At 45.5% G+C, this 27,585-nt stretch overlaps 1 protein-coding gene across 1 annotated transcript in view; it reads left to right on the forward strand.

Moving 5' to 3' along the window:
• The window catches only part of LOC126997872 (polycystin family receptor for egg jelly-like), a 345,158-nt gene that overhangs the window by 83,048 nt on the left and 234,525 nt on the right, over positions 1–27,585 (forward strand). Inside the window, exons 9-12 of the mRNA XM_050859085.1 lie at positions 8,489–8,583; positions 8,823–8,960; positions 20,054–20,241; positions 25,330–25,551. Coding sequence (XP_050715042.1) covers positions 8,489–8,583; positions 8,823–8,960; positions 20,054–20,241; positions 25,330–25,551 — 643 coding nt within the window. The remainder of the gene's footprint in view (positions 1–8,488; positions 8,584–8,822; positions 8,961–20,053; positions 20,242–25,329; positions 25,552–27,585) is intronic.

The following is a 27,585-nucleotide window of genomic DNA, read 5'->3' on the forward strand; positions in this document are numbered from 1 at the left end:
ATTCGAATACTCTTAAATGGTTTAATTCAAATGCAAATACGAATACTTCTTGAGATAGTTTATGAATGCATGCATGGGTACTTTTCACTGAAAAATACCTTGTTCACGTAACTGTGTAGTTCACTGTACATCTAATATCTCATATATAGTAGATTAAAAAAAATCTACATCTATGCCTGTATCAAGCTGGATTACACTGTCACCGTCCACACTGGCAAGTGGCCAATGTGTCAGATTTCAGACGCCGCGCTGCCAGTCTGCAAGCCTGTACTATACACGACGATTACACGTCCTCCCAGGAGGCTAGAGTTACTAGTTGTAAGGAACAACGGCCGTTATTTCTGATAATAAATTTTGAAGTATTCGTCAGATTATTCGCAGAATGCGAATACTTTTTCATTGTATTCAAATAAGAATGATAATACTTTGATTTCTTTATTTTCAAATACGAATACGATTACACCCAAATATGGTATTCGATTTTTTTCTACATGTGGCCTAAGCGCCGGTAGGCTGTTCCATAGGGCCCTGATGGTCGGTCCAAGCCCGTCATGGCGCAGGGAATTGATTATAGTGGCGCCATTATTATTGGCTCACGCTGCCCCCCGGAGCTCATTCTTGATTTCACTTGCACAGCTTCTTCTAGAGTCCGGGTTGATGGGTGGTCTTCAGGACAGCATTGTATTCGAAAACGAATACCGAACACAACTACTCCATCCCTGCTCTCCATTAATTAACGGGGTGCATTATATGGCTTGGGACCCGTCGCTTCGCTCTACCTCCGCTCTACTTCTGACGGTTCCCCCGAACAAGCTCCCACACAGCTACCCTGTCCATCCCATAGCCATCCTGACATGATCGGCCGACTTGCCGGAGCCATTAGTTTTTTTTTTTTTTCCAGCTAAGCAGACAGTTCAAGAGCGTAAAAAGAGCCCGGTACTCACTGCTCCTGAATAGACATTAAAGGAGTGTCCAAAAAGAGAGGTCAATTTCGGGAGGAGAGGTGTCCTGATACCCTCCTCTCGAATGAGTTCAAGTCGTAGGCAGGAGGAAATACAGATGAAGGAAGATCGTTCCAAAGTTTACCAGCGTGAGGGATGAAAGAGTGAAGATGCTGGTTAACTCTTGCATAAGGGGTTTGGACAGTATAGGGATGAACATGAGTAGAGAGTCGTGTACACCGGGGCCGCAGGAGGGGGGGAAGCATGCAGTTAACAAGTTCAAAAGAGCAGTCAGCATGAAAATATCGATAGAAGATAGAAAGAGAGGCAATACGCGGCGGAATTTGAGAGGTAGAAGACTATTAGCATGAAGAGGAGAGCTGATTAGACGAAGAGCCTTTAACTCCACTCTGTTAAGGAGAGCTGTGTGAGAGGACCCCCCATACACATGAGATGCATACTCCATACGAGGGCGGACAAGGCCCCTGTAAATGGATAGCAACTGTATGGGGGAGAACTGGCGGATACGGTACAGAACGCCCAGCCTCGAGGAAGCTGATTTAGTAAGAGTACGTAATTAAGCTACGTGTGCTTACACTTGGTCTCCTCCACTCAGGTTGTCTTGTATACAGAAATAACCGTATACGCAGAATCGACATCCAAAGACTAAAGGGGCTATTACATTGGGCAAATTTTCCGTGGATCTTCAGTCAAACAACGATTTCCGCTGGCGTGATTCTCATTATTCCGTAGTTTTCTGACGTGTCCACGATCTTCCAAAGCTACGGTAGATTTCACCGAAGGACGACGGTATTACTCACAATCAGCAGCAGCAGCAATGACAAGAAACGAATGAGAACCACACTAGCGGAAATCGTGGTTTGACTGAAGATCCACGGAAAATTTGCCCAGTGTAATAGTCCCTTAAGGTGGTAACAGGCCTCGATTCAGTGTCATCGCATAATCGCTGGTTCGACACGATATCATCTCAGCGATATTCCATGATCCTGCGAATGCACTTGATACCAAAGGTATCGACACGCCTCTTCAAGTCACTATTCAGTCCCACATTTTTTTTTCATCCAGCTCTCCACTGATTGTAACATCATGATATTCATTTTATAGTAATGTGACCAGGTCTGGCCGCATAATCGAGATGAGGTCTAACTAATGCTACTTATATCTGGATAATGACTGAAATGCTTCTATTTCCTAGGCTCCTTGAAATGAAACCCTGTTTCCACCATTCTTAGTCGGAATGGAAAGCAGAGCTCTCATAGACTCCTAAATCCCTCTCACATCCATATGGCTGCTTAGGGGAGCTTCATTTAAGTAGTAATTATGTGAGGTGTTCTTCCTGCCTACACTCAGAATACCCCACTTCCCGACATGGAACTCTATCTGCCACTTCCCCGCCCAATCATTTACTGTCTAGTTAGTCCTGCAAAACACGTGTCCTGATCTATTTCAGTTACTCAGCCGATCAATATATGCAACATCAGCAAAGTCATTACTAATTCTTGTGTCCATATCATTACAACAAATGATGAACAGCAGTTTATCAAATACCAAACCATGTGGGGCCCCACTCTTAACACAGCCCTAGTCAGATTTTTTACCATTGATCCGTATTGTTTGCTGCTGAGTACTAAATCATGCTCTGATCCAGTTCATCACTTTTTTAATCTACGCCTTGGGTCTGATTTAAATAACCGCCGGTGGTGAGGAACTTTGTCAAACAAAGCGGGACATAGTAGAGCTCTCTAGGACGAGAATACTTGCCAATGGAGAGATCAGTATTGGGGTTTATACCAACTACTAGTCAGGTGAAAGTGAGAGAAGTAGCTATAGACATTTCTAGCCGACTGCAGTCCTTTGTCGTTGAGGTTACTCCGGTTGATGAGCGTATGATGCTGGTGAAATTGAAGCACACCTTCTGCTTCATATCTCTCGTTGCAGAATACGCTCCTACCGAGATGTGTGAAGTTGAGGAGAAGACCAGATGATAGTGCTAATGAGGTGTTGTGGTTGCCTGCGCTACTTGAAAGCCAAGCATTACTGCTTGTGTGATTTCGAGACAGATATCCAATTGCTGGAATTGGGCCGTATGGTTCCGTTAAGCTGTCTCTAGGTTAAGTGAAACTCATTTAGGCCTGTTGGTGACTCCACTGACGAGGAAATTTATTTGGGAGTATATACATGATTTTGGGAACAGCGAATTGGTATGTACAGAAGTTTATATACAATAATATTTACAATTATGATAGACTGGTGTTCTTATACATGTGAGTTACTTTATTATAACATTGTTTATGATCTGGTAAAGGTATTTATGATGCAGTGACCCATAGCGATATAAGGAAATTATTTGAAAATGTGTTGAGGTAAGGAAATGAAATAGTGTATGCTGAGTGGGAGAAGAGAAAGAGAACGTGGTGAGTTAAAGTGTAGACTGAAGAAATGAAGGTGAAGAAAACGGGAAGATTTGGAGGGTCACTACAGAGGCAAAACTTGAGGTGGTATGGGCACGTCAAAAGGAGGGAAGAGGGCCTCTGCTCAGAAGAGCTGCGGAAGTACATAATAACATAAGAATATAAGAACGTAGGAGTCTAGAAGAGGCCGGTAGGCCTGTACAAGGCATCTTCTGTGAACCTAAGCTTCTGTGAATCTAACCCCACCTAATATCACTGTCCATGAATTTATCTAATCTATTTTTGAATGTTATAATTGTATTGGCACTCACCACATGACTGCTCAGCCTGTTCTATTCATCTACCACTCTGTTGGTAAACCAATTTTTGCCCATGTCCCTGTTGAATCTAAATTTATCCAGTTTAAACCCATTACTACGTGTCCTACCCGGTTCTCTTACCATCAGAACCTTATTAATATATCTCTTATTAAAGCCCTTTAATCATTTATAAACCTCTATCAAGTCACCTCGCACCCGTCGCCTTTCTAGAGAATGCAAGTTTAATTGTTTCAGTATTTCCTCGTATGGCAAGTTTCTTAACCCCTGAATCATCTTAATTCTTCTTCTCTGTACCGGTTCTAACAATTTGATATCCATTCTGTTTAGTAAGGTGACCAGAACTGAACCACATAATCAAGATGAGGTCTAACTAATGCTAAATATAGTTTGAGGAAGACTTCGCCACTTCTGTTGCTTACGCTCCTGGAAATGAATCCCAGTACCCTGTTTGCTCGATTTCTAGCTTGAATGCATTGTGCCCTTGGGCGGAGATCAGAGCTCACTAACACCCCTAAATCATTCTCGCACCCAGACCTGCTTTTGGGAGTGTCATTTGAGCAATAGTTATGTGAGGGGTTGTTCCTACCTACTATCAATATCAGACCCCATGACATACCGTTTTTCGCAAATATCTTTCAAACGAAGACTCGGATCAGCATGGTGCTGTGGCACGGATTGTTTCACACACTCCGCTAATTTTTGACGCTATTGTGGACTGCCAGATGCGGTTAATTATGGCGTTTACTCTTGACTGTGATGGCAAAACCTGCGTGAGCCATTCACACATTCGGACAGGTGAGGCGTGACGTATTTGTGACGTGTATCCACCAACTACCTCCACCCCTGGCTTCCCCTACTCCCACCCCTCCCTCCTACCCTCCTCTTTCTCCCCCACGCTCTTTCTCCCTCATACCCCCCTTCTCTCTCTCTCTCTCTCTCTCTCTCTCTCTCTCTCTCTCTCTCTCTTTTCCACTTGCGCTGTACACGATATATGAACCCATGCACACGTGTGACTTGAATTAATGGCAGATAAGTAGAAATTATATGCTGATTAAGGTTGGATAGTTTACGCCAGCAATCGTAATTGATGTTATTGCTTGTTTCACCGTTAAACCGTATTTGGTAAGTGAAAAAGGTACGTAACATGGTAACTATCAGGCACGCTGCCGATAGACGGCTGATACCCACGTCCTGTGGAGGAAGGAGTTTTTCATCGCTGTCAGCCATGGCCAACATACTACGATGTCCGCGTGGGTGCAAAGGAGTCATTGCACTACGACTCTTCCATATATTTGACCAAGAGAATATCGAGAACAAATTAAGGATAAGTGTGAATAGGTAAATAATGAATCAAAGTTATATTTCGTAGTTACAGATAAAACAGTTGTGTGCATAAAACACCCAACCATACTTAGTATATACTTTCGAGATATCCGCCATTGTAGACAAGTCATATGTGTGCATAACTTCACATCTCATGTACACTGAGAGAGAGAGAGAGAGAGAGAGAGAGAGAGAGAGAGAGAGAGAGAGAGAGAGAGAGAGAGAAGGGTAGGAGGGAGGGAAAGGGGGGGGTGGGAGTAGGGGAAGCCAGGGGTGGAGGTAGTTGGTGGATACACGTCACAAATACGTCACGCCTCACCTGTCCGAATGTGTAAGTGGCTCACGCAGGTTTTGCCATCACAGTCGAGAGTAAACGCCATAATTAACCGCATCTGGCAGTCCACAATAGCGTCAAAAATTAGCGGAGTGTGTGAAACAATCCGTGCCACAACACCATGGTGATCCGAGTCTTCGTTTGAAAGATATTTGCGAAAAACAGTATGTCATGGGGTCTGATATGGATAGTACGTTCAGAATATTGCACTTTTCTACATTGAATTCCATCTGCCCTTTCTCAACCCAGTCATATAATCTGTTTAGTTCATCCTGGACAATACTAGCGTCCTGATCCGACTCAATTACTTTACCGATATTGATATCAGCAAACTTACTGACATCACTACTAATACCTGTATCTAAGTAATTGATATAAATGATAAAGAACAGTGGACCTAATACCGAACCTTGTGGGATAAATTACATCATAGTTTTCATCTCTTTCTACCGCCTCAAATACTTTAATGTAGAAGGGCAAGAGATTGGTGAGGCATGACATACCTTTCGTGAACCCATGCTGCGAGTCGTGAATTAAGCTATGTTTCTCTAGATGCTCCCGAATGTTCCTGGCTATTATCAACTCCAGCATCTTGCCTATATACAACCGATGTTAAGCTAATAGGGCGATATTTGGATGCTGCTGATCTGTCCCCCTTTTTTAAATCGGCGTCACATTAGCTACTTTCCATAGGCTGGGAACGTAACCAGTATTTACCGACATCTTAAAGATGTCGGTTAGGGGGTCACTGAGTACCTCCTTGCATTTCTTTAATACCTGCGGAAATATCTCGTCAGGACCTCGCGACTTATTTTTCTTTAGCTTATCTAGAAGAGAAGAGAGCAGCTGGAAGAGCAAAAAGATCTGGAAAAGGTGTTTGTAGTAAGAATTGAGATGGATAAACATCAGGGATTAGAGAGTATACTATCACCAAGGGCGAGAATGACTTATAGACCATTCAACTCAAAAGGGGAAAATAAGGACGTTGAACGAGAAGAAGAAAACTGCCGGCGATTTTCTCACCCTGTTTTTCCAAACTTTCTGCCACCCCGACGAAGCGGCGGATGAGGGGGTCACGGATGGAGCCTCCGGCACGGGGTGTCCGTAGGTTGAGGCCACGAGAGCCGGCAGCGCCTCACCGGGAGCCCAGGTAGAGGGGTCACCGGCTGAGCGTCAGCCGGAGCCGCTGATGCAGAGGTGACGGCCACAGCCAACACTCGAGCTGCCTCTAGCGATCCAGAAGAGGGTGCTGCATATAGAAGTGTCCTCGATTGACTCCTCGCCGCGCGAGCGTTTCTGTTTTTGGAACTCATGGCAACAATCGTAGACGATTGTGAATGCATCTTTGGCACGTGAAATGAAACACTGGTTACAAACACAGCTGAAGGTGAGGGGAAAAAAAAGAAGTTTTGAAGTTGGCAGAGCGACAATGACCATGATTTTGTAGGACAAAGACAACTACCAATCCGGGGCAAGAAAGCTTAGTAAGGTCAGACCACTCTCTTCACCTTAGCGAAGGACAGTCCTTTAAAGATGCAGAATGGAACTCAACACAGTGGTAGCACTGAACAGGGCAGAGGCAATCCTCACTGTGGTTACTTATGAACATGACACAAAACTTTTGTAAGTCTATCCTTAAAACGACGTCAGGTCTGTCATGTGACTCCACGCTTGGCAGTATAAGCACCTCCTGGCATTGGGGACGTAAGGGCTTGACCTTAACATTCATCCAAACAAGCTTCACAATTTTAGGCAGTACTGAGCAATTGAAAGTGATGAACAGGGTTGGTGAGGCTGTGAGCATCCTGTCTACTTTTCTTTGGATTCGCCGTACTGAAGCCACATCGTATTTCCGAACGTCCTTTACTAACTGTTCTTCTAAGTAGCGAAAGAGATTCCGTGAGAAAATGACACTTCAGGAATGGCTCGTGGTAGCAAGAGGAAAACAGGACACTGATGCACCAGGAACGGAGGTGAGGGTGCAAAGCCGAAAACTCTCATCAAGTGTGGAAACTTCAATTCAGTTACAATGTCTTTCAGTGCCTTAAAAAATCATTTTCTCCACCTGTCATATCGACACAATTTTCCAAACACCTGTCCCCTATTCTTCGATGATACTCAGCTGTCACCTTCTACACTAAACATCCTCTGTCTATCCTTAATTAAAAAAAAAAAATCTTAACTGGAAACCTCATATCTCCTCTCTTACTAAATCAGCTTCCTCGAGGTTAGGCGTTCCATTGGGTCTGTTAATGAACACAACAGGGACGAGGGCGGAAGGGGGGGAGGGAGGGAGGGGGGAGTGAGGTGGCTATAAACCTTGAAACACTAAAAAATAAAAAAAATATTATAAAAACATCGAGCCCAGCCTCGTACGTTTAAGCAAAATTGTCCGTGACAGTACCAAAGACATCGACACGACTCTCTGAGTCACTATTCAGTGACCTTGTTTCACAACCATACTGTGAGACAGGGAGTGCTTTGATTCGCCTACAGAAATATCGACAACACCATAAAATTATACCCTTGTTGACCGAGTCCATAACGCCGTGGGCCAGACCAACCCGTCGAGTCACTTCCTAGTAAGATTCACCATTGTTATGCTCTACGCTCCCAGGGTATGTGAAACTTTTCTTGACCTCGACATCCTCACCACATGCATGGACAGACTGAATTGTGTCATCCAGAAAGCCTCTATAAGTGGTTCCCAACCAGGGGTTCATGGACCCCCAGCTTGGGGTCCATGGAAGAATTTCAAGGGGTCCATAGTCTGCTGAGCGGAACATCTACTTATATATATATATATATATATATATATATATATCTATATATATATATATATCTATATATATATATATATCTATATATATATATATATATATATATTGCAAGGCATTTTACATGAATGTATTCATTTTTGCAGAAAAATCTTCTCTTAATTTTGCTAGCTTAGATCAGGTAAATTGTTGACGACCGGGCGCGAATTTGGACTCTCTGAAACTCTCTGAAATTTTAATCGATGAGATCGAATCCGCATCATCAGGTGATAAGCGAACACTTTACGTCACTCTAAATATGAAAAAAATGAACCCTTATATTTGTAACCAGTGATGCTCATGATTTTCTCCTATTTTGCAGGAATTCCGTTGTATTGGGGTCTCTTTGACGAGAACGATGATGCTTTAAACATGACAGAGACCAAAGATCAAACGCTCCATTATTATTTCAAAAACGTAAGTTTTCACCAAATAGTTGTAAGTAGTTGTAAAGGAGCACATATAATATTGGTCGGAAGAAATAAAATATATCAAAAAATTTGATTAATAAGCTGTACTGCATTCCAATTTTGTTTAACTGTATTGTTTATATTCTTGGGTGTGCATCGCTTATCCAAATGTTGCACCCCCTTACTCTCTCACTGCTTATTTACTGCAATATTGCATATATTTTTTTTATGTATTTCTCCAATTAGGAAGGGTTGCGCAATCTTACGGTGAAAGCCTACGCAGAGGCAGAGGGTTGGGTAGCAGCAGACCAGCCTCTGAAATTCCAGGTGTTGAACAAGATCCAAGGCCTCAGCATCACTGACTACAACATCATCACCCCCGCCGTGAGTCCTTCATAATTACGTCATGTTCACATGGCCATGTTGTACAGTATGCACAAGGCTACTCAAGCTTATCCCTATGCTGTTGAACTCACAAATGCAGCTAATTAACATACCAATTATTTAATTTCTCTCACTGGATATTTATGGAACAGACTTCCTTCTCGAAACCCTACTTTCTTTTGAATCAATCCTTAACAGGAAAGTTCTTGAGTATCTATCAACTTCTGATAGTGTCTCTGATCCCCTCTGTGGGTTCCTCATGGGGTGTTCTACCGACACACATCTTTGCTTTCTAACCTACTTTCCTACGTACTCTGCCCCGCTTTTTGAACGCTTTTCTCCAGTTTTCTATCCGACCGATCTATCTCTGCTGCGGTTAAAGGTCCACATCGGCGTCCCGCAGGGCTCTGTTCTGTTTTCTGTTCTCTTTATGTTGTTCATTAATGATCTGCTTTTCAAAAAGGTATCCTATCCACACCTGCATTAATTTATCTATTCTGTATTATTCAACATCAATAAACAGAAGACCCTCCTTTCAGGAATTACAAGACTCAAGGATGGACACAACAAAACGCTTGACTTTGGAAATTATTATCGTTGCTGAGTAGGTCAGGAGTAACCTGGTGTCCTTCAGCGCCTTAAAAACTCAATTTCTCTACATGTCAACTCCTTCCCAACACCTATCCCCTATTCTTCGATAACACTTAGTTGTTCCCTTCTTCTTCATTAAACATTGTCGCTCTATCCGTAACTCAAAATCTTAACTGGAAATTTTAATTGTAATTAAGTAATTTTGTTCAGAAATTTGTACTGCCGCCATCAGTTATTTTTCCCCTGTCAGATGCTGTATATATACGAGGATCTTGTCCGACTTCGTATGAAGCATGCATTTCATGTGTGGAGGGGTCCCACACACACAGCACCGCTAGATAATGGAATCAAAGCTCTTCGTCTCATCAACTCTCCTCCTCTTACTGACAGTCTTCTACCTCTTAATTCCGCTGCAGTGTTGCATCTCTTTCTGTCTTCTACCGATATTTTCATGTTAACTGCTCATCTGAACTTGCTAGCTGTTTACCTCCCCCCTCCTCCCTCGGCCCTGCTGCACACTACTTTCTCGTCTTCCTCATCCATATTCCATTCACGTCCCTTATGTAAGAGTTAACCAGCATCTTTCTTGCATTCCTTCTGACCTCTCTTTCCAAAATTGATCTCTTCTGGCCTCTCATTATATATTTTACTTGAGCAGCGCTCACCGGTCTTTTTTGTTGCTCTTTTTTGCTACCACTGAGCTAGTTCCCTAGCTATAAAAAAGAATGAAACCAAGAGCCAAGGAGAACAACCGCATCAATAATTAAAGAAATAAACGGAAACGAACGTAAGAACAGACTAAAAACTATTTATTGAAAAGTGGTAAATCAGGCTAAGAAAAGGAATAAGAGGTACAAGAACGAGGAAGAGAAAGAACAGTAAAAAGAGATGGTTGATAAATAATGAAAAAGCAAAAATAAATAAATAAATAATCATATTAAAGATCAATGAATCAGTAAAAAACGGACTACTCGGGTACCTGCAGCTTCAACAGCTTAAGAAAAAAGCTGTTCAAACCAAGTGTGCATCCGGCGCCTAAGCAGCATTTGCTACCCGGCACCTGATTGGCTAGCCTTCCCTCTTGGCTCTCGACCTGATTGGCTGGCTTCCTCTCTTGGCTGTAGTGGAGGCGAACGGCCTGAGCCCAGGCTGTCGTGCCATGCCTTGGGTAGCAGGAGGAGCAGATCTGAGATCTGAGATCTAAAATCGTGCTGTCGTGTGGACATGCGGTGGTGCTCCTCCAGGTGGTGTGTCAACTGCTCAGCAATGATCCCCTCCAGTATCTTACTGACCACTGACAGAAGCAAGATGGGGCGGTAGTTGGCAGGGTCTATCGTCTCTTGCTTCTTGTGCACGGGTGTAACACGTGCCTCCTTCCACAGGCTTGGCCAGGAGCCGCTCCGTAAGCACTGGCGGAATAGTAGAGTGAGGGGTCGAGTTAGCTCTCACGCACAGCGCTTTAGGAGGAAGGGACTGATGCCGTATGGGCCTGGAGCCTTTTTGGTGTTCGAACTGCGGAGGTGTCGGGCCACGGCGTCCTCCGATATCATCAGGCTGCCCAGGCTGGTATCGCACAGGGGGGTAAGGGCAGGAGGCTGCCTCTCTGGCTCAGGGACAGTCATTTTTCTGCTGAAATATATTGCCAGGAGGTCCGCCTTGACCTTGTTTTTTGCCACCCATTCGCAATCTGCCGTTCTGAGGGGAGGGATTCTGTCCTGGGTGGTGGTGCCCTGTTTCTCCTTTACCAAGTACCACCATTGCTTGGGGTCGACTTGGTCAGCGAACAGCTTCCTCTTGACATTGTTTTCCTACCTTTTTCTGGCCCCTGCGGCTGTCCTTATCATGACCCTGCAGGCAGCACGGTGGAGGGCTTTGTGTCGCTGTGTGGGGTGGCGTCTGTAGCGAGTCCAGGCCCTATACTTTTCCTCGGCCGCGAGGCGACATCTATAACCGAACCATGGATGGTCACGTGGGTCGGTGTTATGTGTCCTATGGGGGATGTGTCGGGCCTGGATGTTCAGGAGGTTGGTGGTGAAGGCTGACACATTGTGGTCCAGATCTCCTGTGAGGATGGTGTCCCAGGTGGTGGCAGCCAGGTCTTGCTTGGTGGCCTAACGGTCGGCGCGCGCCCAAAGCCATATTGTCCGCTGGTTTGTTTCCTCACCTGCAGGATTAAGGCCATTTTCACTGAGCACTGCAAAGTGGTCAGAGCTGCCGGCACTGTTCATTTGAAGGCAGTGTACAGAGTCTCCAGGGAGGTCGGTCAGTATAGGGTCCAGGGAGCCACCCTTCACACGCGTGGCAAAAGTGACGTGATTGGTGAGCCCGTATACCACTGTCAGCTCTGTAAAAGCCCTGTTAAGCAGATGTTGGTTCAGGTCACCCACGATTATGATGCTCTGGCAGTCGTGGGTGGCCGTGATGGTGTCGAGCTGGTCGGTGAGGAATGCTAATGGGGCACGGCCTTGCCATTAAGGGCGGTATAAAGTGCCTTGCCATTAAGGGCGGTATAAAGTGCAGAGCTCATGTCGGACAGGACTTCCATCTCCTCGGGAGCCGGGACAGGGGGTAGCTACACCTGTAGTCCCTCCCGGTGACACACAGCCATCCCTCCTCCCTGTCTCGTAGCACGGTCGAGTCGCACCCAGTGGCAATAGCCCCGTCGCAGGTTGTTACACAGTCGCCGCTTAGAAATGTCTCCACGGCAACCACGATGTCAGCTCCTGTCTGGAGGACAGTGTGCGTGAGCTCGCTTACATTGGTGCGGAAGCCGCGGACATTAGCGGAGAGGATCCTGAAAGCATTAGGCGCGCCATGATTATTGTTGGTGAGATTGGGGCTGGGTGTCGTGTGGGGGTTGTTGATTGGCTCCGTTTTGGGTGGATGGGGCAAGTGATCTCTCCGACAGCAGAGCTCGGAAGAGGCGTTCTTGTCTTGCCTCTGCTGCTCGTGTAAAGCACTGTTCTGTTGTATCAATCAATCAATCAATAGGGGCATACGCCGGGGGGCACGTCACCTCGCCCACCCTACGACGCCAAGCCCGGGGATCCCTCCGGGCGACTCTCCCTGCAGGCCCCCTTCCCAACCCGAGTACCTCCCGGCAGGATCTATCGACTTGCTCCATCCACGAACTCCGTGAGCGTCCCCTTGGCCTGCTCCACTCAGGATTGTCTCTTACAGAGACAACCTGATGAACAGGATCAGCTTCCGAAAAACGTGCCACGTACCCGTATAGCCGGAGTTGGCGTTGACGGACTATGTAGGTAATATATGTCGAATCAGTCTCACGGAGTAGTCGCAGGTTTGACACACAGTCATTTAAGCGATATCTCATGATTCTGCGTAGACACTTATTACCAAAGGCATTAATCCGCCTCTCCAAGTCCCCATTTAGTGTCCATGTCTCACAACCATAAAGTAAGACAGGGAGCACAAGGGACTTGAAGATCCGGATCTTTGTCCTTCTGTACAGGTACCGACAACGCCATATACTCGTGTTGAGCGAGTCCATAACACCGTGGGCCAGACCAGTGAACCCTACACTATGGACCGGAAACTTACCCCGGGAGTCAGTCACAGTCATAGTATGCCATAGTCAGCTAGTGGTCAGTGAGTCAGAGTGAATTGTATTACTAAGGAGGAATATTAAACTACAGACGCTGTGCAAGGTGTTTCGCATATCTCCCTCCCACGGAGTGTCCTGACGGCGACACGGAACCAAAGTAACACGTCCGCCATAACAATACAGTAACATGAAAAATTGTTGTAATACATCATTAAATTTGCGAAGATATTGACGAAGAGCTACCATTCAGGTGCTCTTCGTGAAGGGAGGGAATTAGTTCGTTTCCTTCCCGCTCGCCACTTCGCGCGCTGCATCAAAGCCACTCCTCGTCACTGAGAATACCGTTTCGTCCACGAAGCCTACCTTCCTCGCGGGAAGAGGGAAGAGATAGTCTGAGAATCCCGCGGTTGGTATCTTCATGCCGGCTTTTTCTGCCTTTGGTCGCGCCCACAGAGGCGGGGATGGTAGCATAACGTTTCATCGGTAAGACAAAATGATATATGTGTTGAAACATTATATAGGAGGCTAGAAAACTGAACTTGAAAAAGAGCGCACAAAAGAATGCAAATGATTCCTTGGTGGAAATTTCAAGGAACTCATCTGTAATCCCTCTCCCATGGCTTTTACACACAAACAGGTCACATTACTGGAATGTTTTTTTTTTCTTTTTACAACAAAGGATGCAGCTCAAGGGCACAAAAAAAAAAACAATAATACAAAAAAAGCCCGCTACTCGCTGCTCCCAAAAAAATAATTAAAAGAGGTGGCCGAAAGAAAGATCAATTTCGGGAGGAGAGGTGTCCTGATACCCTCCTCTTGAAAGAGTTCAAGTCGTAGGCAGGAGGAAATACAGATGAAGGAAGATTGTTCCAGAGTTTACCAGCGTGAGGAATGAAAGAGTGAAGATGCTGGTTAACTTTTGCATAAGGGGTTTGGACAGTGTAGGGATGAGCATGAGTAGAAAGTCGTGTGCAGCAGGGCCGCGGGAGGGGGGGAGGCATGCAGTTAGCAAGTTCAGAAGAGCAGTCAGCGTGGAAATATCGATAGAAGATAGAAAGAGAGGCAGCATCGCGGCGGAATTTAAGAGGCTATCAGTAGGAGGAGGAGAGCTGATGAGACGAAGAGCCTTAGACTCCACTCTGTCCAGAAGAGCTGTGTGAGTGGAGCCCCCCCACACGTGAGATGCATACTCCATACGTCTTTGGGTACTATCAGAAGTAGTACAATGACCACACAATTATTTTGCAAAACATTTAAAATAATAGTGTAAACCTGGGCAAGTTACCGAGTCGATTCAACTCACGGGCACTCATTTACTAGACAACGCTAATTCTCATTATCTCATTCTTATTCTCTCATTTTCATTATTTCTCATTCTTATTCTCTAATGCTCATTATCTCTCTCTCATTCTCATTCTAGTTCTCATTCTCCTACTCTCATTCTCATTGTTTCTCATTATCATTCGCATTACCTCTCTCTCATTCTCATTATCATTCCCCCTCATTTTCATTCTCATTCTCTCATTTTCTTTCTCATTCTCATTTTCTCTCATTCTCATTCTTTCTCATTCTCATTCTCATTTTTATTCTTATTCTCTCTCTCTCTCTCTCTCTCTCTCTCTCTCTCTCTCTCTCTCTCTCTCTCTCTCTCTCTCTTTATTTAAACATCAATATACAATGGTATGCACATGACAAAAGGGGCGGGGAGGTTGTCTCCATGCTAAAGGGGGTACGGGACACCTGAGGTCATCTAACTAAACTATCTGGGGTATTGCGATGAAACTCTGCAGGTAAGTAGGCATCTATGTTGCCTACATTTTGTACGAGCCAGAACAATATATGTATACTTATATGTATACTTATACGTATACATGTGCGTATACGTGTAGCGACACTTAAAATTACACAGCACCATTATTACATAACCAAGCACTTTCATTTTGTGGCTGTGAATAGTCTTTACGTATGCCTAGAGCCCTATGGAAAATATTCTGAAAGTTTCCCATATTGAAAGTCATAATGGTATTTATTTTTTATTATGTTCGTCGAACATCGCATAAAATCGTGTTTTTAGTCAATTTTTCCTCTTAATACTCCTATCTCCTTTACCCTATCAACAATATCTAGTCATAGGTCCCTAGCTACTTGTACAATCAACATTCCCTGAACTTTTCACTTAAATCAGATTGATTTTAGATTTTCTGCGATAAAAAATCTAAATCAGCTTCCTCGATGCTGGGCGTTCTGTACCGTCTCCGCCAGTTCTTCTCCCCCGCACAGTAGCTGTCCAGTTACAAGGGCCTTGTCCGCCTTCGTATGGAGTATGCATCTCATGTGTTGGGGGGGTCCACTCACACAGCTCTCCTTGACAGAGTGGAATCAAAGACTCTTCGTCTCATCAACTCTCCTCCTCATACTGATAGTCTTCTACCTCTCAAATTCCGCCGCCATGTTGCCTCTCTATCTTCTATCGATATTTTCATGCTCACTGCTCTTCTGAACTTGCTAACTCTATGCCTCCTCTCCTCCCGCGGCCTCGCTGCACACGACTTTCTACTCATGCTCATCCCTATACTGTCCAAACCCCTTATGCAAGAGTTAACCAGCATCTTCACTCTTCCATCCCTCACGCTGGTAAACTCTGGGACAATCTTCCTTCATCTATATTTCCTCCTGCCTACGACTTGAACTCTTTCAAGAGGAGAGTATCAGGACACCTCTCCTCCCGAAATTGACCTCTGATTTTGGACACTTCTTTAACCTCTGTTCGGGAGCAGTGACTAGCGGGCCTTTTTTTTTCTTTTTTTTTCTTTTTTCTTTGCGCCCTTGAGCTGTCTCCTTGGCTGTAGAAGATAAAAAAGACAAAATTTTTCGAACGGAGATATGATGAATTTTAAAATATAAGAACCTTTAACTCGGTCCTTATAAACCCGCGCCAGACATGTAAAATTTGCGCTGCGAGGAAAACATTGATCGGGGATTATTTATAGATGGTATAGAACGTTTTTAACCCAGTTTTGCAAAATGCCCCCAGGTGGCCTTAAGACGACCTCTGTCTTGAGGTCGCCTATCTTAAAGCATTGCCTCGCACAGTGTCACTAGTTTTGTGTTGTGCTCAGGCGGATGTAACTAGGGCGGGTAAATGCGACACCAGGCATGAGCCGCCACCTTCACCTGCTGGGTGTTCATTGCCCTAACGCCCACTTCACCCGTGAAGGCGTTCCACAGGTGGGCCGTGGCACTCGTGAAGGCCCTCTGGCACCTGGCTGTGCGGCTTCTCGGGATTTCAAAGAGGAGGTCGTTAGCCACCGCCGCTCTCGTGGTGTGGTGGCTTCTCCTCCAAGGGACCCGTAGTGCCGCCAGGTGAGGTGTACGTTGGACCTGGGCCTTGTGTAGGACTGTGATGGCACCGACCTAGCATACAGCGGGGAGCGTCCTGCTGGTGATGTAGCTGCTGTCGATGTTACCGCTGCCGCCACTGGTGTCCATGTGGTCGTTGCTGCTGAAGGCTGCTTCTTTAACTTCTGTTCGGGAGCAGTGACTAGCGGGCCTTTTTTTTTCTTTTTTTTTCTTTTTTCTTTGCGCCCTTGAGCTGTCTCCTTGGCTGTAGAAGATAAAAAGGCACCTGGCTGTGCGGCTTCTCGGGATTTCAAAGAGGAGGTCGTTAGCCACCGCCGCTCTCGTGGTGTGGTGGCTTCTCCTCCAAGGGACCCGTAGTGCCGCCAGGTGAGGTGTACGTTGGACATGGGCCTTGTGTAGGACTGTGATGGCACCGACCTAGCATACAGCGGGGAGCGTCCTGCTGGTGATGTAGCTGCTGTCGATGTTACCGCTGCCGCCACTGGTGTCCATGTGGTCGTTGCTGCTGAAGGCTGCTGGCATCGCGGATGAGTCGCTCTGCCCTCCTCTGCACGATGTGCAGCAGCGAGAGGTGACATTGGGCAGTACTCATCCAGGAGAGAGGGGAGTATTCCGTGACGGGCCTCACCTGGGCTTTGTACAGCCTCAGGAGGCCGTCTGCGTCGAGCAGGTACCGCACGCGACGCAGGAGTGTCACCCTCAGGAAGGCTCTGCGCGCCACATACTCCAGGTGGGGTGGCGGTCAGAACTGACTCTGGAGTCGACCTCCACCCCCAAGATGTTGATGGACTCCTTGATGGCCAGGATGTCGTCCCCAAACTTCAGCCGTCCCTGCAGGAGTCTGGCGTCCTCCCCCAAATGCGATATGACCATGGCCTGGGTCTTCTCGGCAGCAAACTTGACTTGCCAACGTCGTCCCCAGACCATGATGTCACCAAGATGGCGGTTGGTGGCTTCGATCACGTCCGCAGTTTCCTCCCTGGTGTAGCTGTGGGACAGAGTACAGTCGTCGGCGTAGGCTGAGGCCACTGGTAAGTCACGGAGCAGCTCGTCGAAGTATGCGTTCCAAAGAATCGGGCCCAGTACTGATCCTTGTGGAACGTTGGCAGTGATTGGGTAACTGCGTGACGCGCACCCATTCACCACTACCCTCAAACTCCGGCCGTGCAGGTAGCTCGAAAACAGCTGTAGCAGTTGTCATGTGATGCCGAGCTGTTCGAGCTTGGCCAGGAGGCCCCTGTGCCACTCACAGTCGAATACCCCAGCAATATCTAGGGCAACAACAAGTGAGGGGCGACCAGAGTCCAGGGCGTCATACCAAGACTTGCTGAGCAGGAGGAGGAGGTCTGATGCTGAGCGACCTCTCCTGAACCCGTGCTGACGAGGAGACAACAGATGGTTCTCCTCCAGGTGGCGCGTCAGTTGCTCAGCAATATTCCGCTCCAGGATCTTACTAACAACCGACATGAGCGAGATTGGGCGGTAGTAGGTTGGGTCTGTCTTGTCCTTTTTTTTTTAATACCGGTGTAAAACGCGCCTCTTTCCACAGTGTCGGCCAGGCCCCACTGTCTGAAGATACGAATGAGGGGGTGCGACAGCTCCCCTGCACAGTGCTTCAGCAGGAAAGGGCTGATGTCATCCGGGCCAGGGGCTTTCCTGGTGTTGGTGTCTCGGAGGTGCTTGGCCACTGTGCCCTCCGTGATATCCAAGTTTTCCAGGACAAAGTTACCCAGACGGGGGAGGAGGGGGGGCTGCCTGTCTGGCTCCTCGACAGACATCTTGCTGCTGAAGTGGGTTGGCAGAAGGTCAGCTTTATCCTGGTTCTTTACTGCCAGGCCCCCTGCAGGCGTCTTGAGAGGCGGGATCCTGTCCTGCGTGACGGAGCCTTGCCTCTCTTTCACCAAGGACCACCAATGCTTGGGGTCAACTTGGTTGGACGCCAACTTCCTCCTGAGACTGTTTTCCCACCTTTTCCTGGCCAACGCTGCTGACCTTGTCATGGCCTTGCATGCAGGGCGGTGCAGAGCCTTGTTGCGCTGGGAGGGACGGCGCTTGTATTGCCTCCAGGCTTTGTACTGATCCTCTGCAGCCAGTCGGCACCTATAGCCGAACCACGGCTGGTCGCGTGGGTCGGCTTTGTATACCATATGAGGGACAGAGAAGGCTGACACATTATGGTCAATGTCACCACTGAGTGTGGCGTCCCAGTCAGTGTTAGCTAGTGCCCGCTTCATGGCTTGCCAGTCTGCCCGCTGCCATAGCCAGAGATGACGCGTTGCCTTGCTTCCTCACGCGAGGTCCAGAGGGCGGCAGTGCACTGGGTCCCCGGGCAAGTCGGTCAAGACAGGGTCCAACGAGCACCCACGCACGTGAGTGGGAAAGGTGACGTGGTTTGTGAGCCCGTGGACCACTGTTAGCTCAGTGAAGGCCCTGCTCATCATATGCTGGTTCCTATCACCCACGATGGATATGCTCTGACAGTCGTAGGTGGCCATCTGGTCGGTGAGGAAGGTGAGGGACTCGCTGCCTTGCCACTGAGGGCGATACAGGGCGACGAGAAGAACGGCGCTCATGTCTGCGAGGAGGAGGCGGAAGAACATGGCCTCCATGTGCTCGGCAACAGGGACAGAGAGTGGCTGGAGCTGCAGGCCCTCCCGGTAACACACAGCCACACCTCCGCCCTGTCCGTCCTATCGATCGCGTCGCTCCCAGTGGCAGTGGCCAGGAATCCTGTCACACGTTCTTACCCACTCATCGTTCAGAAACGTTTCGACTGCCACCACCACATCAGCTCGGTTCCTGAGGACGGCGTGTGTGAGCTCGCCAACATTGGTTCTGAAGCCTCGTACATTTGCTGACAGGATTCTAAGGCTGTTCTGCGTCATGGCCGGTTAATTGTTGTTGGCTATTCCGAGGATCTGCCCGAGGTGTGGATGTTGTGTTTGAGTGGGGGTAGGTGGTGGGTTGAGTTGGGTTGGAGTCTCTCTCTCTCTCTCTCTCTCTCTCTCTCTCTCTCTCTCTCTCTCTCTCTCTCTCTCTCTCTCTCATTACCTCTCTCATTCTCATCCCATCTCTCGTTCTCAGTCTTATTATCATTAGCATTCTCTCTCTCTCTCTCTCTCTCTCTCTCTCTCTCTCTCTCTCTCTCTCTCTCTCTCTCTCTCTCGTACGTGTCACCCGATCGAAAAACGACCCTCAGCCACGTCCCTCCATCCCGCCCGTGTAAATAGACGCCATGCATCGCAACAAACCCGTAACCGAGATCCCGCAAGTACCACCACCTCTATTACCAAGCCTCTAGATAACTTAAAAATCCTTAGTTTCAATGCGCGTAGCCTAAGAAACAAATTTGATGAGATGAGATGTCTTGCTCTAACATAAAAGTGAAGTGTCTTTTCAAAAGAAGGGAAACGGTAAGTATGCGAATATATAATTTATACTTATTTGAGTAGAAATGGTCCGGCTATGAACATTATTTTTCACTTATATAATGTACTGAGGTAAAAGACATAGGCATAGTGAGCGATTCCAATACATACATAATGTATTTGCTTTTTTTTCTAACTCTTTTTAACAGGGTCAGAGCAAATTGTTCAGCGTGTCTTTGGAAGTGTTCCACCCCATCACATGCCTCATTATCGACTACAATGACGGCTCCCCAGGGGAGGTGTACGGTGCATCTTCGCTCTGCCAGACCAAGAATTCTACAGCCGCTTACATGGGCGGGCCCATCACCAACCCCTTCAACCTCACCCACGTCTATCAGTGGGTATTCATAAGCTTCTTTCAATAGCAATATATTTTTCTTGTCCGATGTCGCTACCCAACCTTTTCCAATTTCATCCTTCTCCTCATGCGTAAACATTCAGCCAGTGTCACAGATGAGGAACCCTTTGAACCTATATCTACCACTGTATGGTTATCATCTGTGCGCAGTGAAAAGGACTTTTCAACCTCGGTGTACACATACATGGGCAGCACTGTGCCAATCAGTTCCTTGGTGTGAAAGAGACTGAAATAGGCTGAGGCAAAGCACTAAAATATTTAATTTAAACATATAAAATAATTTTGTCTAAACATTTAGCAGAGTATAAAGCTTTATTTTTTTCAAAACAAAGCCTTTGTAGGGAAAACCTTGCAAGTAATAGTTGCTTGTCGCCTCTCATTTATCAAGGTAATAAAGGAGTTAGTATAATCAAGCTTCTAGTGATACTAATGTATTATATAACCTTATTTTTCAAACGTATCTGCTTCATTTTGTGCGATAATAGATTTAGGATAAATGTTGGCACGTAATACTCGACAATCGATGTTCATTTCCTGAGGAACACTTGCTGAGGGCCAAACGCGGCAACCAGCTGTTCTTTCTTAGCCTCTGGTCTATCACTTTTCAATAAGTATTTCTTAGTCGGTCCTTACGTCCGTTTCCGTTTGTTTTCTTCCGTTACTAATTGACAATCTTACCTTTGTGTTTCCTTGCCGCTTTCGGGTTGATTTTTTTATGTATTTCTACAGCTTGGGACGTAAGCCGCAGAAATATCTGCTGGTTTAATAGCATGTAAATGCCCTATGTCAGCCTTCCAGATAGAGCAAATATCATCGGCTCCTCAAACCCAAACGGTGTCTTAAAATGTTAACCAACTAACCATTGGAGAGCATACGCCCGGGTGCACGTCTCTTCACTCACTCGCTGCCTCCACTCCCTGACCCCATTCAGACACAATATCCATTCCAAGTCCATCTGGTAGGATGAATCGACTCGTCCCTTTAATGAGTTACGTGGGCGTCCAATTGTTTCCACACAGGGTTGTCTCCAATATAAGCAACCCTGTGAGCAAGATCGACATCCGGAAGGAGTGTCACGTACCTGTAAAGCCGGAATTTCCGTTCATAGACTACGCCGGTAACATCCCTCGATTCAGTCTTATCACGAAATCTCGGGTTTCACACGAGGCCATTTCACCGATACTCCTTTCTGTGAAGACACTTGATGCCAAAAGCATCGACACGCATCTTCAAGTCACTATTCAGTGTCAATGTCTTACTTCCACAGGGTAAGACATGAATCACAAGCGAATGCGAACCTTTGTTCGCCTGCATGGATATACTTACACAACGCCTTAGGCTCGTGTTGAGCGAGTCCATAAAACCTTGGGTCTGAACAGTCCGTTGGGTGACTTCTGGAAGACCCACCATTGTTATGTAATAAACTATCAAGGTATGTGAAACTTTTGGTGACTTCGACATCCTACCCATATGCATGAACAGATTGAACTGTGTCATCCAGCAAGCTCCAGTCCTATTATGCTTCTTCATGAGTCACTTCGGAAAGCCAGCACCAAGACCTGTAGCGATGCCGCAAAACAGTACATCGGCAAAAACAAGGACAGTGACTTTGATGCCGTCGACAGATTCCCCGTAATGACTTTGAACAGTGACTTTGCTTAGTAGCAAGTCCATGCAAGCATTGAAAATAGATGGAACAAGGACGCACCTTTGCCTCACTCCTCAATTATCAGGGAAGAAGCTGGAAACGCCTCCCATATTTCACAACACTCTCAGTCGCAGAGGTCTGCCATCAGTTCTGTAATCCTATCGGGAATCCCACGGATCTGCATTATGTCCCACAGTGCCTCACGATGCACTTAGACAAAAGTTCTCTTAGGTTCTTCTGAACACATTCCTGGTCGCTCAGTTTCTCAAGATGGAACCCAGAAGGGTTGCATCTTGAGATTTTCTTGGACCTGATGCGTATTTTCAGTGTTGCAAGAACAAATCTGTGGCCGATCGCAAATAACACATTTCTGGAGGATCCTGCAACGAGTAATAATAAGGATATGACCGATCTCTTGTACTACGCCACCTGCATTGTTATACCAAGTCCAGAATCGAGGCTCACTCTCAGGAACAGCAAAAGTTAAAAAAGAAAGTTGTTTAGGTTTTTGGTGCCAGAGAGAAACTCTTAGCCAGTCTTTCTGTGCCAGCAGATGCATTGAAGTCGCCATAGATAAAGTTTGTCGCGCGGGGGACACTGGTCAACGTGCCAAATTTAATTTAATATTTATTTTTGCTAAAAAAGAAGCTGACACAGTCAAGATATGTGGTTATGTAATAAATAAGCATGGATCAAATATAACTAGAAGCCTGGTATTACTCACTTCTACATCAGTTTGATAAGAAAAAAAGTCAGTTTGAGTTGCTATATATACCGTGATAGCTTATTTTTGCAAGAAATAAAACGATAGGTGAGTAACGTTTTCTTCTATTTTATTTTCATTTTCATACGAAAGTAACTGAAGTATTAGAAATATATATTTTTGCAGTTTGGCTCATCTCTTTACAGAAGGAAAGAAGAGGTATTGCATTTGTCTCCGTCAAGCCGTCATATCAGATCTGATTTTTGTTGTTGTTGTGTGTGTGTGTGTGTGTGTGTGTGTGTGTAAGTGAGGGGGATGCGTGACAGTGGGAGCGGATGGACGTGTTTTGTGTGCGTTCTTGAAACTGCCGATTCGACAATGGCGAGCAGCATGCAAGAGCAGGACTCTGAGAGAAGTGTGTTGCGTCTGTGAAGACTATTCAGGCGTTAAGTGGCTTGCATGCTGTTTGTGCCCTAAGTGGTACCAACATTGTGGAAAAAATGGCTGAATTAAGGCAAGAATTATCTAAAGAAATATTAGTTGTGAAAGATGAAGGTGAAAGTCGGGCACTCAGTGTGAAAGAAAAGTTGGGTGAGGTGGCAGATGTGCTTTGCGCTGACAAGACAGTCAGTTGGCGCCAGCTGGGCTGATGTAGCAAAACGGAGGAAGAAGAAGCATCTCCTTGTCGTGAAGGCCTCTGATCAAGATGAAAAGGCTTCTGAGATGAAAAATTAAGTTTCCCAGGCACTACAAGGCATTCAGATTACTGATTCAAGACACACGAATGAAGGTAACATTGTTATGAACTTTGATGATGAGAATATAAGGAGAGAAGCAGCTCAGAAATTAGAAAATGTAGAGCAAGTTAGCACACAAACTGTGGGAAAGATAGGGCCAAAGATCATGCATGCTCTGCAATGTGCATAAGGAGGAGACCGGGGATAATATAACTGAGACATTGTTAAACAGGAATAAGTTCCTACACTCGATTCCAGGAGTTGAGGGGAAAATTGAGAAGATTTTCAATAAGCCTGCTGCTGGAGGCACAATGCACTATATTTTGAAATGTGACCCAGCTGTTAGAGAGCTGATACACAAGCATCATGACAAGATAAAACTAGAATGGGGAGTGTACACTGTGAGAGATAGATACCATGCAACCATATGTTATCATTGTCAAAGATACGGTCATCTTGAGGCCAACTGTACTGCCAAGACCAATGGAGAAGCCCCAGAAATTTTCGAATGCGCTGGGGATCATAAATCAAAGGAGTTCTCCATGACTGAGAATAAATGCATAAATTGTATGAGGTACAAAAAGCCTGAAATCAACCACTCAGCGAATGACCAGCGTTGTGTTGTTCAACAGACTGAAATTGAGAGAATTCGTAACATAACCGATCATGGCTATTAATTGATGTTTAAGACTTGAAGATAAATTGTGTTAAATGTTCAGTGAATTGGAAATAATCGTTGAACATTAGATTGTGATACTATGAAGACAATATCAGATAAATGGAAAATGAAATAATGGATATTTGTGATACTGAAAAGTAGGTTATCCATGAAAGCAATTAAGACACTCACTCACTACGACGTTGTGAATAAGTGCATTTCGAGGATTATTATTGAGGCTAACTTCACAATTGTTGACAGCCCCTGCGGAGCACTGCGCTAGCAGAGGAGCGGGGCCTGACTGGGTCAAAACATCTTTCGGACAGGTAAAATCGTCTCCCCCAAACGCTGGCTCTAAATTTGCGCTTCTGAGTGGGTGGGTGGGTGACGTCAGAGCGTGGGTAGGAGGAGAGGTTGCAGAGCTAACAGCAGCTCAGTCTCAGACTTGACCCCGTGACGTGCAGTGACTTGCAGGACATGCATGGGGAACTTCTCTATTTTCGATTTTGAACAATTGAAAAAAATATCCCCAAATGTTGTGATGTGCGTGGCTGCATGTCTGTCAAGGTCAGAGGAGGGGCCACAAGGTTTCACACGCTCGACACAGAAATAAATCAAGACAACGGGGAGCTCCGTTGAATGAAGAAGCTCACCCACATCCAGGACCCAGACCTATACCACTCTTTGACGTCACGGGTATGGGCGGAGTTTGGTACCTTGCCTGCGCGAGGGGGGGATGATTTTACCTGTCCGTAGACTATATGTACCTAGGGTCCTGAAACCTCATCAACGGTAAACGGTGTGTGTGTGTGTGTGTGTGTGTGTGTGTGTGTGTGTTGTTATAGTATATATACATAATTGGAGTTCGGCTCGTGTTAATCTTTAATATCTTCCTTGAACGTTCACTCAAGAATTCCATGTGAAGGAAGAGAGCTGGAAAAACAACGCCTGTTAAGCACGGTAATATTTTGATCTCATTCTAAAAGAAAGATGAATCAAAAGTATATATCCTTATTGCTTTATTGTTACAGCAGATATAAAATGCACTCGACTGACTAGCATAAGAAAGGGAGAATCAAATATTTAACATAATTATTTCATAGAATCTAAGTATGTAATGGTGATGTCGCATTTGAGCTGTTCAATAGTGTATGAAGATTTAGAGTATTATTATCTTCTCATCACAGTGGTAACATTCTTTTTCATGTAATGGAACTAGTGTCATCATACCATAGCATATCCATTCATAAAAAAAAATAGCATTCTGTTATTAAAAAAAATGCCCTTTGCGTTGATGGTTCTTTTATTTTCTACCGACCAGGCAAGAGAATCTGTACAATGTAACAGTGATAATGGAAGACCTGCTGATAATCCTGAGGCAGCGCCTGCCGGTGGTGGTTGCCAACCTGCCGTGCAAGGCCCCAAAGGTGTGGCTGCCAAAAAATGTCTCCACACCGCTTGAAGCCCCCGTTGTTATGCGATCCCGGCCACTCAGAGTGACAGCCGAGGCCCACGTGGAGTGCAATGGAACTGTAGCAACTAAGTAAGTGTATATGTTTGTGCATGTTTGAGTGTGTATCTGTGTATGTATTTCCCTAGTTGTATATACCTAGTTGTGGAGCTGCATTGTTAGGGTCCGTCTAGAAAGCTTTTAATTCACGTGTAGCTTTGACTTGAACAATCTCCTTTTCGAGGTCATACCCAGAGTCATGCATACATGAGGAAAGGTACGTTTCTTTGTATCTCTCCGGCAACATGTTTTAGCATAAGACCATGTAACCATAGTCTGCAAGAGTTCGGTAGCCCAGTGCGAGGCAGCTCTATGCATATGAATTTGTCTAATCTGATTTAATGTATCTATCGTATTGACACAAAAAATCTTTTTAGATTAGTTTACATGAGATCTCTTGGATTTCTAGTATCATATTAATATGCCATGTTTGTCGATCGTTTATGTCTCCATCACACTGCATACTGCAATCAGGTCTCCTCTTTCTCTTCTCTCCTCCAAGGTAGGCAAACCCAATATTTCCAATCTCTCCATATATAATGTCTCGAACCTGACACCATTTTTGTAAGTACTCTGGATTGTTTCGATTTTCTTAATTTTTTTTCTGTGGGAGGAGAGCACACTGCCACTTCTTGTTTCCATTTAGGTTGAATCGCCTACCCATTCAGCATGAAGTGCAGCGCCTATAATCTAGTTTTTGGTGGTGTGCGTGTTGCAGAACAAAATTTCCACCTCGGTAACCAGTATAGTTGTAAGAGGTGGTCGTGATGGGACTGGACGTGTGGTGTCGACTGTCGAGTATATGAGCCAATCGTGAGAAGTCAGAGTGGAAACGCCACTATTGGTACGACGTTATGCCACATTAACCTCGAAACACAAGCCTCCGATCAGTCAGTCATCACGCCGAACAATTAACTTCTTTAAGGTGAAAGTAATATTACTCGTCGATTAAAAAACGATTCATTGTGTTTCACCTAAAATAAAGGTAGTGATGGGAGGAGCTAAAATAAAGGTAGTGATGGGAGGTGCTAAGGAAGGGGAAAAAAGGGGATGAAAGTCCTGAAGTGGTGATGTACCGGTCCGAGAGTAGGAGCGGCCCAGGAGTAGTGATTTAAAAGGGCACCAGTGTTAATAGAAGGGAAATTCTTATCGATGTGTGGGAATGCTTCCTTAGTCCTTGTCTTGAGTTTTACATTGGTTTCATGGAAGAAATGCAAATAGATAAATAAGGAGGTGATTAATGGAAACCTATCGGGATAATATACGATAATGTGGTCATGCGTCACATGCCATGGAGCCTGAGGAGACGTTCATATTGTATACAAAGGGGAGAGGGATTGCATCAACTATTACCTCATGTGCTCCAAACATCAGACAGACAACACGAAAAATGCAGAAAAAGAGCAGGCTATATAAGGCGACAAGTAACTCCCAGTATCAAGTTGATGGTAAGTTACCGCATCAAATTTGGCCTTTTTAGTGAATAAGCTCGCTAATATGTAGAATTTGACTTAGATCATATTATGTTAGGGTATACACGTCGTCACGCGGTAAGGTGAGGTTGTTAGGTTTCGAATAAAATCAGATTAGTAAATGTGTACATGCGCTACGCGTCCTTAAAATACTTAGGCTACCTATAAATCGTTTGTCTAAAGTGGCGGAAAAAGGTTAGGTAAGGAGGTTATTTTGTGAAGTTAGATTTTATAACTTATTATGGTGGTGAAAAAACTTATCTGGTGGCGGCGACATTTACCTGCCACAACGGTACGCAAAACCACGCCGCTCATTTTCCTCGGAAATCCACTGTTCTATCCTGATCTCACTTGACAAATCCTCATCTAACCTCTGTCCGCCACATTAGACTTAACGTTTTATAGGTATCTTAATGATTCTTTGAAAGTCTAGGAAAATAAAGACACGTAGCGTATCTACACATTTACCCAGCGCTGATAGCTGTGATGGAAAAATGTAAAGCGTGTGGGTTTGAATGGAAACAAGTGAGACAATGAAATGTGTCAGTAAAATTGCCCGCATATTTTCTGTATTGACATTTATACACGTTCAATG

This window comes from Eriocheir sinensis, chromosome 13, assembly GCF_024679095.1.
Source record: "Eriocheir sinensis breed Jianghai 21 chromosome 13, ASM2467909v1, whole genome shotgun sequence".
In the NCBI taxonomy this organism is placed as follows: domain Eukaryota; kingdom Metazoa; phylum Arthropoda; class Malacostraca; order Decapoda; family Varunidae; genus Eriocheir; species Eriocheir sinensis.